Source organism: Hemiscyllium ocellatum, chromosome 9 (assembly GCF_020745735.1).
Source record: "Hemiscyllium ocellatum isolate sHemOce1 chromosome 9, sHemOce1.pat.X.cur, whole genome shotgun sequence".
NCBI lineage: Eukaryota > Metazoa > Chordata > Chondrichthyes > Orectolobiformes > Hemiscylliidae > Hemiscyllium > Hemiscyllium ocellatum.
The window spans coordinates 112,860,233-112,874,024 of NC_083409.1; the positions used below are offsets into that span (position 1 = coordinate 112,860,233).

Genomic DNA, 13,792 nt, shown 5'->3' on the forward strand with positions numbered 1-13,792 from the left:
ACTCACAGAGGAGACAGATTAACTCTCCTGACCCGATCAAATTCTTCTATCATCTTAAACACTTTCAATCAGATCATCCCTTCATCCTCCGCATTGAACAGTTGAAGAGTAACACAGTACTGTGTAAACAGAAATCACTTACAGTGAGGCCAGGAAATCCAGGTTGACCAATTCCTCCGAGCAATCCCTGCAAATATTAAGTTCCATGTTAGTTTCTCACACTGACACCTGTTACACTCATTGGACAAACATAAAGTGAATTTCAGTCATATGGAACTGTCTATAAACAGAGGAGCTTTGAGGAGGGCCCTGTGTAACTTGGTTTATCTACAACTGTGGCCCATGTGAAAATAACCCAGAGTGATGCTCAGTGCTTCAGCCAATATGGAACAAATGTCTTAATTTTCCCATTTGTTCACATTATACAATGGTCTGACATCCTGCTCTGAAAGTCATTGAGAAAAACATTTGGAGCAGACTCAATGGGCTGGATGGCTGAATTCTGCTCCTGTATCCCATGGAGTTAGATCCAGGAAGACTCAAAAATCCTATTCTGCTGAGCACCCAGTCTTCCCAGGAGTCTGTTGTGTCATGGATGGAGTTAAACCTGGATTTGTGCTGACAGCCTGAAACCTCAAAGCATCCCTACTCTTCAGAAAGAGGTGGGGAAGCGATTGAACATTCCATTTGACCCACTTTCCTCAATAACGTAGCAGATCATTCAGGTGGTCTCAATCGCCTCTTCCTCCATGGGGGCTTCGTGTCTGGACATTTCACAAAATATCACGGCTTCTTGGAATTTCCCGTCAGGAGGAGTGGCAGCTTTTTGGTGCCATCTATGTTGCCGAGGACTACAGCACCAACAACTTCCTGCCTTGCCTCTCCCTCATCACATGTTTCATTTCTAAACATTAAAGAGTGGAGGATAAACAATGGTCTGGTTCCACCCCAGGCTATCACATTTAGGCAAAGTCAGAAATCACATGACACCAGGTTATAGTCTCACAGGCTTATTTGAAATCACAAGCTTTCGGAGCGCTGACCACGGGGTTAGGACTGGGGCAGTGCTCCGATAGCTTGTGATTTCAAATAAACCTGTGGAACTATAACCTGGTGTCATGTGACTTCTGACTTTGATATACCAAGACCAGCTGACCTCTTGCTCAGAGTGGCTACGAGCAACCGGCCAAACAGACACTTAAGCTTTACATTTGATTATTTTTCTTTAAACATTTATGGAGATGTTTGAAAAAAAAATGCCCTCATAGAATCAGAGACTGCATTGTGGCTTCCGGAGATGAAAGATTTATCTGAAACATATTCAAAACAAAAGCAACTCATTTTGCATTCATCTGCAATGCAAATTCTGCTCCTAATTTGGCAGCAACAGCATAACTGCAGAAAATTACTGGGTCAGAGTCATTGTAAACAGCTGAAAGTTTTCTGAGGCAGGTTTTGATGGAAGGGGAAATTGTGGGGTAATGTATTAATCCTCGCCCTGATCTTCAGGGTATTTGCATTTGCCGGGACTGCGAGTGCCTGTGGGCATGTGTCACAAGGGATTCCACTTCAATGGATGGTTCTAATCTTTACACAGCTGTCAACACAGTTTCCCTTTAAGCCAGAAAGTATAACGAGCAAGAGCGATTGGTGGATGTAACTCACTAGGTTGCCATCAGAACCAGGAGGGCCTCTTGCTCCAATAGCACCTGGATATCCCTGTGAAAACAAAGAATAAATTCCACATCAGCAAGGCCAGTGTCGGGAGCTGTTTCCACAGGACGGCAAGGCAGTTGTATTAAACTCAAATTCGAATCACAGAATCCCGACAGTGCGAATGCAGGCCATTCAGCCCATTGAGTGTGCACAGTATTCCATGCAGACCTACCTCCCTCCCTTATCCCTGGAACTCTGTATTTCCCATGGGTGATCCACCTAGCCTGCACATCCCTGGACACAACAGGGTGGAGGGGGAGGGCTTCTGAGCACGGGGTGTGCCCTCTCTTGTCATTTCTTATCTCATTTTTTTTTCCTCTTTTCAAATAACATTGCCCATGGCTAATTCACCTGGCCTGCACAGCTTGGGTCTGTGGGAGGAAGCCCATGTAGACATGGGGAGAACATGCAAACTCCACCAAGCCAGTCATCCAAAGGTGGAATCGAACAGAGGTCCCTGGCGCTGTGAGACAGCCGCGCTAACCACTGAGCCACCGTACCACCCAGAAATACCCCCAGCTATCAACAGAGACATATGCCCATGGAGTCTTAATCTTAACCACACCTTAACCACTTGGCCACCATTTGAAACACGGGCTGTGCATAACCTACACCCCACATTATGAAACCTTTCAGAAAATGTATCAAAGGTTCACAAGGATGATCCCATATAAGGGGTGGTCTGACATTACCTGTAGCCCATGGGGGACAAGCTGGTTACACAGACAAGTGCTCAGGAAGGACACATGACTATAGAGGCAGGATTGTGAATGAGTATGGGCGATGAGCTGCAGGTAAAAAATGAGGTCTGCAGATGCTGGAGATCACAGCTGCAAATGTGTTGCTGGTCAAAGCACAGCAGGTTAGGCAGCATCTCAGGAATAGAGAATTCGATGTTTCGAGCATAAGCCCTTCATCAGGAATAAGAGAGAGAGAGAGCCAAGCAGGCTGAGATAAAAGGTAGGGAGGAGGGACTAGGGGGAGGGGCGATGGAGGTGGGATAGGTGGAAGGAGGTCAAGGTGAGGGTGATAGGCCGGAGTGGGGTGGGGGCGGAGAGGTCAGGAAGAGGATTGCAGGTTAGGAGGGCGGTGCTGAGTTGAGGGAACCGACTGAGACAAGGTGGGGGGAGGGGAAATGAGGAAGCTGGAGAAATCTGAATTCATACCTTGTGGTTGGAGGGTTCCCAGGCGGAAGATGAGGCGCTCCTCCTCCAGCCGTCGTGTAGTTGTGTTCTGCCGGTGGAGGAGTCCAAGGACCTGCATGTCCTCGGTGGAGTGGGAGGGGGAGTTAAAGTGTTGAGCCACGGGGTGATTGGGTTGGTTGGTTCGGGCGGCCCAGAGGTGTTCTCTGAAGCGTTCCGCAAGTAAGCGGCCTGTCTCACCAATATAGAGGAGGCCACATCGGGTGCAGCGGATGCAATAGATGATGTGTGTGGAGGTACAGGTGAACTTGTGGCGGATATGGAAGGATCCCTTGGGGCCTTGGAGGGAAGTGAGTGTGGAGGTGTGGGTGCAAGTTTTACATTTCCTGCGGTTGCAGGGGAAGGTGCCGGGGGTGGAGGTTGGGTTGGTGGGGGGTGTGGATCTGACAAGGGAGTCACAAAGGGAGTGGTCCTTGTGGAACGCTGATAGGGGAGGGGAGGGAAATATATCCTTGGTGGTGGGGTCCGTTTGGAGGTGGCGGAAATGGCGGCGGATGATACGTTGTATGCGCAGGTTGGTGGGGTGGTAGGTGAGAACCAGTGGGGTTCTGTCTTGGTGGCGGTTGGAGGAGCGGGGCTCAAGGGCGGAGGAGCGGGAAGTGGAGGAGATGCGGTGGAGGGCATCGTCGATCACCTCTGGGGGGAATCTGCGGTCCTTGAAGAAGGAGGCCATCTGGGCTGTGCGGTGTTGGAATTGGTTCTCCTGGGAGCAGATGCGGCGGAGACGAAGGAATTGGGAATATGGGATGGCGTTTTTACAGGGGGCAGTTCTGGGGGGAATCTGCGGTCCTTGAAGAAGGAGGCCATCTGGGCTGTGCGGTGTTGGAATTGGTTCTCCTGCCCCTGTAAAAACGCCATCCCATATTCCCAATTCCTTCGTCTCCGCCGCATCAGCTCCCAGGAGAACCAATTCCAACACCGCACAGCCCAGATGGCCTCCTTCTTCAAGGACCGCAGATTCCCCCCAGACGTGATCAACGATGCCCTCCACCGCATCTCCTCCACTTCCCGCTCCTCCGCCCTTGAGCCCCGCTCCTCCAACCGCCACCAAGACAGAACCCCACTGGTTCTCACCTACCACCCCACCAACCTGCGCATACAACGTATCATCCGCCGCCATTTCCGCCACCTCCAAACGGACCCCACCACCAAGGATATATTTCCCTCCCCTCCCCTATCAGCGTTCCACAAGGACCACTCCCTTTGTGACTCCCTTGTCAGATCCACACCCCCCACCAACCCAACCTCCACCCCCGGCACCTTCCCCTGCAACCGCAGGAAATGTAAAACTTGCACCCACACCTCCACACTCACTTCCCTCCAAGGCCCCAAGGGATCCTTCCATATCCGCCACAAGTTCACCTGTACCTCCACACACATCATCTATTGCATCCGCTGCACCCGATGTGGCCTCCTCTATATTGGTGAGACAGGCCGCTTACTTGCGGAACGCTTCAGAGAACACCTCTGGGCCGCCCGAACCAACCAACCCAATCACCCCGTGGCTCAACACTTTAACTCCCCCTCCCACTCCACCGAGGACATGCAGGTCCTTGGACTCCTCCACCGGCAGAACACAACTACACGACGGCTGGAGGAGGAGCGCCTCATCTTCCGCCTGGGAACCCTCCAACCACAAGGTATGAATTCAGATTTCTCCAGCTTCCTCATTTCCCCTCCCCCCACCTTGTCTCAGTCGGTTCCCTCAACTCAGCACCGCCCTCCTAACCTGCAATCCTCTTCCTGACCTCTCCGCCCCCACCCCACTCCGGCCTATCACCCTCACCTTGACCTCCTTCCACCTATCCCACCTCCATCGCCCCTCCCCCTAGTCCCTCCTCCCTACCTTTTATCTCAGCCTGCTTGGCTCTCTCTCTCTCTTATTCCTGATGAAGGGCTTATGCTCGAAACGTCGAATTCTCTATTCCTGAGATGCTGCCTAACCTGCTGTGCTTTGACCAGCAACACATTTGCAGCGATGAGCTGCAGGGCAGAGGAGATAAGCAGGGGGTCACAGTGGGAGAGACACTCACTGAGCTCTCTTCAGAGGGAGGAGGAAAACCTCTTGAAAGTGGGCAGCCTTGGAAGAGGCTTTGCATATGAATATAGAACAGTCCAGCACAGTACAGGCCCTTCATACCTTGAAGTTGTGCCAGCCTTTTATCCTACTCTATGATCAAATAACCTATGTACCCTTCATTTTACTGTCATCCATGGGTCTATGCAAGAGCCACTTATATGTCCCTAATATCTCTGACTCTGCTAGCACCATTGGCAGTGCATTCCATGGACCCACCACTCTTTGTGTAAAGAACCTACCTTTGACATCTCCCCTAAACCTTCCTCTAATCACTTTAAAATTATGCCTCCTCCTGATAGCCATTTCTGCCCTGGTAAAAAGTCTCTGGCTATCCGCTCTATCTAAGCCTCTCATCACCTTGTACATCTCTATCAAGTCACCTCTTGTCCTTCTTCACTCCAATGAGAAAAGCCCTAGATCCCTCAACCTTTCTTCATTAGACATAACCTCCAGTCCAGGCAGCATCCTGGTACATCTCCTCTGCACCTCTCTAAAGCTTCCACATCCTTCCTATAATGAGGTGATCAGAACTGAACACAATTGCAAGTGGGCTCTATAGAGCTGCAATATAGCCTCAGAGCTCTTTTAAACTTAATCTCCCTGCTAATGAAAGCCAACTCACCATATGCCTTCTTAACAACTCTATCAACCTGGGTGGTAACTTTGAAGGATCTATGGATGTGTACCCCAAGATCCCTCTGTTCCTCCACACTGCCAAGAATCCTGCCTTTAGCCCTGTATTCTACATTCAAATTCAACCTTCCAAAATGAATCACTTCACACTTCTCCAGGTTGAACTCCATCTACCACTTTTCAGCCCAGCTCTGCATCCTGTCAATGTCCTGTTGCAACCTGCAACAGCCCTCCATACTATCCACTCCTCCATGAACCTTCGTGTCATTGGCAAACTTATGAACCCAGCCTTCTACTTCCTTGTCCAAGTCATTTATAAAAATCACAAAGAGCAGAGGTCCCAGAATTGATCCCAGCGGAACACCCACTGGTCACTGAGCTCCAGGCTGAATACTTTCCATCTACTATCACCCTCTGTCTTCTATAGGTCAGTCAATTCTGTATCCAGACAGATAGATTTCCTTGTATCCCATACTTCCTTACTTTCAAATGCCTTGCTAAAATTCATATACACCACATCCACTGCTCTACCTTCATCAATGTGTTTAGTCACATTCTCAAAGAATTCAGTGAGGTTTGTGAGGCATGACCTAACCCTCACAAAGCCACACTGACTATCTCTAATCAAACTATGCTTTTCAAAGCAACATAAATCCTGTCTCTCAGAATCTTCTCCAATAATTTGCCCACCACTGCCATAAGACTGACTGGTCTGTAATTCTCAGGATCATCCCTATTCCCTTTCTTGAACAAAGCAACAACATTTGCCACACTCCAATCATCTGGCACTACTCCAGTAGAAAGTGAAGATGCAAAGATCATCACCAAAAGTGCAGCAATCTCTTCCCTCGCTTCCTGGAGAATCCTTGGGGGAGGGCTTCTGAGCACGGGGTGTGCCCTCTCTTGTCATTTCTTATCTCATTTTTTTTCCCTCTTTTCAAATAACATTGCCCATGGCTAATTCATCTGGCCTGCACAGCTTGGGTCTGTGGGAGGAAGTCCACGTAGACATGGGGAGAACATGCAAACTCCACCAAGCCAGGGGATTTACCTATCCTTATGCTTTTCAAAATTTCCAACATATCCTGCTTCTTAACACCAACCTGTTTGAGCGTATCCACCAGTTTCACGCTGTCCTCACAAATGTCAAGCTGCTTCTCACTAGCATATACGAAGCAAAGTACTCATTAAGGACCTCCCCTATCTCCTCTGACTCCAGGCGTAAGTTCCCTCCACTATCCCTGATCGGCCCTACCCTCACTCTGGACATCCTCTTGTTCCTCACATAAGTGTAGAATACCTTAGGGTTTTCCTTAATCCTATCCGCTAACACTTTTTCATGCCCTCTTCTCGTTTTCCTAAATCTATTCTTCAGTTCCTTCCTGGCTACCTTGTAACCCTCTAAAGCCCTGTCTGATTCTTGCCTCCTCCATTTGAAGTAAGCTTCCTTCTTCCTCTTTATTTGATGTTCCACATCCCTTGTCATCCAAGGTTCCTTCACCCTACCATCCCTTCCTTGCCTCCATGGGACAAACCCTTCCAGCACTATCAGCAAGAGCTTCCTAAACAACCTCCACATTTCTGTCATGCATTTCCCTGAGGACACTTGTACCTAATTTATGCTCCACAGTTCCTGCCTAATAGTATTGTAATTCCCCCTCCCCCAATTAAATACTTTCCCATACCAACTGCTCCTATCCCTCTCCATGACTATATTAAAGGTCAGGGAGTTGTGATCACTGTCACCGAAATGCTCTCACACCGAGAGATCTGACCCCTGGCCTGGCTCATTGCCAAGCACCAAATCCAACATGGCCTCCCCTCTAGTCGGCCTATCTACATAGTTTTAAATAACTTGGAAACAGTAAGGACTGCAGACACTGAAGATTCACAGTTGATAAAATGTGGAGCTGGCAAAGCCCAGCAGATCAGACAGCAGCAGAGGAGCAGGAAAGTCGATGTTTTGAGTCTTAATGAAGGACTTTTGCCCCAAAACATCAACTTTCTTGCAACTTCAATGCTGTCTGACCTGTTGTGCTTTTCCAGCTCCACATTTTATCGACTGTGACTCCCAGCATCTGCAGTTCTTACTGTTCCCAGAATAAGGTTCAAGAATTGGAGGTCTCCCTCTTGAAGGTGAAGATTTGCTTTGTGTCAGATGATCTATAGTCTCTGGAATTCTTTATTCCAAGAAAATAGAGGAGGCTGGGTTGTTGAATTTATTGTAGAATCATACAGAGGATGACCTCCCGTTCACTGAGCTACCAAGATTTCTCAAGGCCGGGTTAGATGTTTGTTGACTGATATGAGAGTCTAGGACTATGGGGGCAGAAAGAAAAGGGGAGGTAAGACCTCAACCAACTCAACCTTGCTCTTATCAAATAGCTCAAGGGGCCAAGGGACCTACTCAAGCTCCTAAGCACAATGTTCCCACATTCCATAGGAACCGGAGTAGGCCATTCAGCCCCTCAAGCCTGCTCCACCATTCAATGAGATCTCGGCTGATCCATGGCCTAAATCCAAATGGCCTTTGGCTCATCTTCCCAGAAACAAAACCTTTAACCAGTGGGAAAGGTGGGACAGACCAGAAACCCTTACTCAAGGAAACAGAACCATCTGACTGAAATCCTTAAATTATGAAAAGGTTTGATAATATTGAAATAGAGAAAATGTTTCTTCCCGTGGGGCTGGGGTGAGGGATATCCAGGGAAAGGGCCAATACAATTGTCGGTCATTATATAACCTAGAGGGAGGCTTCATCATCCAGAAAGTAATAGGGATGTAGACAGACTCCCACAGGGACTGTTCAAGGTGAATATTGTTGGTACAATTAAGGGAAGCTTGATAAACACACAAGATAAGAAATGAGGAATATGTTGATAGGGATAAGTGAAGACAGGTTGGAGCATGCTGTATAAAGCCAGCACAGAGCAGATGGGTCAATAGGTCTGTGGGTTCAGGACAATTCTGTGCAAAGGGATGGCCTGACATTTCTGTGAAAAACTGGGTAATGCACAATAAAAAACACAGGAAATATCAAAGTCACACATAGACCCACCAAAATGACAATCATTGTCAATGCATCTAACAGTGCAAATCCCCTCAGTACTGAGCCCCTGACAGCATGGTGGCTCAGTGGTTAGTACGGCTGTCTCACAGCAACAGGGAGCCATGTTCGGGCCATTGTGGGAAATGCAGGGTTACAGGGGTCGTTCTGGGTGGGATGCTGTTCAGAGGATTGGTACGGACTGAATGGCCTGTTTCCACACTGTCAAGATTCTATGAGTACTGATCCTGTGATAGTACAACTCTCTGTCAATCTACATTCAATGCTCAAATCTCTCTGGTAATGTTGAGTTACTGGATGCAAAGCATTAACCGATTTCTCTCCGCAGGTGGTGCGAGACCCACTGAGCTTTTCCAGCAGTTTCTGCTTTTGTCTCTCTCAATGGAGACTTGATCCCACAACCCTCTGATACTGAGGTGAAACTACTAATTGATGAGCTACAACATAAATAACAATCACCTAATTGTTGCATTTGGAAGGAGGCCATTTGGTCCATCATGTCTGTATTATGTTCTTGTTCTCAATCTTTTCACCCATTGGGAGCAGTTTTCCCAATCTACAGGGCTCAAATTTCTCATGACATCAGGCATATTGATAGAATCAAATATCACCTCATCTGACCATTAACATAATACTTATCAACATAATACTTATCAACACAAAGTAAAAGTATATCATTCCACTTGGAATAATCCGGTTTTCAAATGTAATGGAATGATTCCTGACTGTAATCCTGACTGTATCAGAGTAGCAAATAAAGAAGGATCTGACGCCTCCTTGTGGCTCATTGGACGTAAGCAGTTTAGTCCCAGTAGATTGACAGAGAGTTGTTCTGCCAGAGGGTCAGTACTGATAGAATCCTGACAGTGTGGAAACAGGCCATTCGGTCCACACCAACCCTCTGAAGAGACTGCAGCACATCCCGGTTTGTAAACTGACTTCATTGAGGTGCCACCGATTTATTGAAGGGCTTTTTTCTTTTCTTCAGTTTGACAATTTATAAAACCGAGTGCCATCCACACTGAGTGTCTGAAACGGTTTCTCGTTTCAGAACGTGTTTACCAGAGAGCAGGTCAAGACAAGATGGCTAATCTGTCAGAAGGACTTGCATTTATATCAGAACTTCTGTGGACCTTAAGGAGTCCCAAAGCACGTTATCATTGAATAAACGTTGTGACTCTGCATCGATCACCACTCCTTCATCAGCCTGGGCTCTAAGCTCTGAAATTCCTTTCCTATTCTTTCCTTCTGTTCTCATTTAGGAAGATACTCCATGTCTAGTTTGTTGCTATTATTTCGAGTGATACAGCTTCTGTGGTACACTTTGACATGTTTCTCTACATCGGGAGCACAATATCATGCAAGTGGTTGTAGTCATGTACAAACTGCAACAGCCAGTTGGTACACAGGAAGCTCTCACAGCCATATTACCAGTTTGCAACATTGATTGAGGGATCAACACAAGTCACCGTTTCGTCTGAATTTTTTTTTGTATTTCTGATGTCATCTCCAAGATGATTCCACGTTTATCCAACTTTACCTTACCCTCACATCTTACTGATGTTGTGAATACACAATGTATACCCAATGTACTAATTCTTGTGAATATTTCAGACTCGTTTTAATAGCATTCCAATCCCAAAAAACAGAATCATAGGACAGGAACAGGAGGAGGCCATTCTGCCCTTTGATCCACTTCAGCCATTCTATATGATCATAGCTGATCATCCAACTCAGTCCCTTCTTTATGCTTTCACTCTATATTCTTGGATCCCATTAATTCTGACAACCGTGTCCACATCTTTCTTGAGTGTTTTCAATATTTTGGCCTCAACAGTTTCCTGTGGTAGAGAATTTCACAGACTCATCTTAGTCCTAAATGACAAACTCTTATCATTAAACCGTGACCCTCTGGTCATGAAGTCCCCAGTCATTGGGACCATTCTTCACGTATCTGTCCTGTCTGGTCCTGTTAGAATTGTATAAGTTCCTGGTGTCTCTAGTTTCTCCACAAAACAAAAATTCCTCATTCCTGGTCACATCCTGGTTAACTCCTCCACACCCTCTCCAACACCTGGACACCCTGCAAAATGTGATGCCCAGAACTGAACATAATTTTCCAGCTGAGAATCATGCCGTGACCAAGGTCAATGAGTTCATGCCGGCTCTCCAAGTAAAAACATGGAGGTACTAGTGTTGTTTGGGGTTGACAAAGTCATAAGTCACATGACAGCAGGTTATATTCCAACAGGTTTATTTGAAATCACAAGCTTTTGGAGCGCTGCTCCTTCATCAGTTCCCCAGACAAAGGAGCAAATAAAAGGACAAGTAAACCTGTTAGACTATAACTAGGTGTCGTGTGACTTCTAAGTAAAGCAAGCCAGTCAGTCCCAGTGAGTTCTGAAAAAGGGATACTGGACCTGAAATGCTAACTCTGCTTTCTCTCTCCACAGATGCTGCCAGACCTGCTGAGTTTCTCTAGTAGCTTCTGTCATTGTTTCAGACCCAGTGCCCTGCTCTGTTCCTACAGTCCTTCAAGTACACTTCCTCCTTTCAGCAGCCTCATCAGCACTGAATTCCAGGTCACTAACACTCACTGCTTAATAGCTCTTCCTCCTCCTCCTCCAGCATCTCTTTCTCTAAACTGTAGGTCTGATCCCACTTGATCTTGTACCATTAGCCAATGGGAACAGTTTTTCCCCGTCAACCCTACCCTAACTTGTCGTAATGTTGTATGGCTCTGTCGCCCTACAGTCAGGGTTTGTTTCTGGAACTTATCTCTTGAGCGCCCCCACTGATACAAACAACCGAGGTGGTGATTGCATTACTATTGGTGGGATCGTGTTGTGCAAATTGACTGCTGTGTTTCTTACATTACAACAGTAACTGCATTTCATTATGTACCAACACTTTGGGTCCTCAGACAGTGTTTAAAGGTGTTTATGAAACATAAATCTTGTGTCTCTGGAAGTAATAGAATTGCAATCTATTTGGTTTATATCAGAGCTTCCAAGTAGGAATGTTAAATTATTGAGCACATTTTTGATTGTTTGTTAAGCAGCGTGCTTTTCTTGTTGGAAGTACAGGGAGTTTGAAGCAGAAGACAACGTAGGAGCAATTTAATCATTTCAAGATCCCACATCCAGTGAAATGTATATTTCTGTGCCAACTTTGGGAGTTTCAGAAAGTTGAGTAAAACCCCTGAAGATGTGCCAGCTAAGCATCCAGAGAAACTTAGAGGCTTTCGTAGAATCTCTCCAGTGCAGAAAGAGGCCATTTGGTCTATCAAGGCCTCACCTGTCCTCCAGGGAATGTCCCGCCCAGACCCACCAAGCTATCCCATCCCTGTAACCCTGCATTTCTCACGGCTACACATTGCTAGACACTTTGGGCAAGTGCCCATGGCCAATTCACCCGAACCTACTCTTCTTTGGACAGTGGGAGGAAACCAGAGCACAAACTCACACAGACACTGGGAGAATGTACAAACTCTACACAGACAGACACCCAAGACTGGAATCGAACCGAGGTCCCTGGTGTTGTGGGACAGCAGCGCTAACCACCGAGTCACCAAATCACCCACTTTACCAAATTTCAATGTTTTGTCAGAACACACGACTCCCCAGTGAGAACCACAACCTACATTTAATGGCATATCGTCTTCTGAGCATTATTATAGCATGTTCAGAAAGGATAGAGGAAGTAGCCTTCGATTGTTTTCTCAAGAGCAGAGAATCCTGCAGGAGGACATGATTGAGGTGTATAGGATGATGAGGGGTACGGACAGGGAGAATTGAGAGGTCAGTCACGAGAGGGTATAGTTTTAGGGCAAGGGGCAGGATATTCAGAGGGGAGTTTGGAAAAAATATTTTCACTCAGTGGGTGGTGGGAATCGGGAATGCATTGCCTGGGAGAGCAGCAGAAGCGGGAAACCTTACAACATTTAAACAATATTTGGATGAACTTTTCAAACATTCATGGATATGGAGCAAGTGCAGGAAATTGGGATGAGTGTGCCTTCAGTGATAGTTATGTTGGTGCAGACCTGATGGGTCGAAGGGCCTTTCAGCACTGTATGAATCTATGGAGTGGAGGAGGCCATTTGGCCCGTCTTGTTTGTTCCATCATCTGTTCAGCTCTTGGTTGACCTGTATTTTACTTCCCCCTGAATATCCCAGGTTTATAAACAATGCTGAGCAGACACTTATCAATCTCAGTGCATCATTTTGAAGTCTTTTGTTTGGGGTGGGGGCTGCAGGGGTTGTGGACAGATGGTGTAGGAGACTTCAAGATTCCCAGGAATGCTTATGTGATAAAGTGCTTCCTGACAGCATCCCTGAACAGCCTGGCTTGGAATTTAAACTATTCCCTCTACACCTTCCAGTGAACTGTTCACCATCTACTATATTGAAGGGAATCACATGAGAGAACCGCTGACTCTCAGACAGTGAAAGATTGGGAGTGATGGTGGGTCACTATTATAATCACAACCAATAACAAATTCTCCACACACACTCGGCACAACACACATCTTCACCAGCAGCAATTTATCAAACTGTACAGCCCACATCCTCAGAAACTACCTCCCTCTGTGAGAGTTGTGGTGAACAGACCCAATCTCAGTCCTGTATTCTAACCAGCTGTTAATGGAAGGCATATGTGACTTTAGCAAGTAGCAAGGTCCTCGCAATACTTCATTCCCTCCTCACTTCTAAACAATCGCGCTTTTGCTTCCTTCTTTATTTTTTCATGGAATGTGGGCATTTGTCACCCATTCCTCAATGCCCTTGAGCTGGGTGGTTTACTGGGCCATTTCAGTGGGCAAGAGTAGGGGAGCTGGCCGTTGGAGGGGTGAACACAGGAACCCAGTATTTGGTGCTACTTTGGCCGAGGCAGTGACACTGAGGTAGGACCAGCGGTGAAAGACAGGCCTGGGGATTTGCAGTTTCACTGCTGGATGGGTCCAGCACTGGTAGTGGAGGCAAAAGGATGACGGACTCTCTTTAAGCTGTATCCTTTTCTTATTATTCTTAAACTATTCAAAATGGTCCTAAAATCACAACGACAGTGGAAGCTTTTGACTATGTTTTATTG

General features: G+C 46.8%; 1 protein-coding gene across 1 annotated transcript in view; it reads right to left on the bottom strand.

Annotated features, from left to right (window-relative positions):
• Nucleotides 1–13,792, bottom strand: part of LOC132819201 (collagen alpha-1(XXIV) chain) — a 429,304-nt gene that overhangs the window by 215,067 nt on the left and 200,445 nt on the right. The window contains exons 13-14 of the mRNA XM_060830653.1: nucleotides 1,666–1,719; nucleotides 143–187 (exon numbers count right to left, since the gene is read on the bottom strand). Of these exons, the coding sequence (XP_060686636.1) occupies nucleotides 143–187; nucleotides 1,666–1,719 (99 nt within the window). The remainder of the gene's footprint in view (nucleotides 1–142; nucleotides 188–1,665; nucleotides 1,720–13,792) is intronic.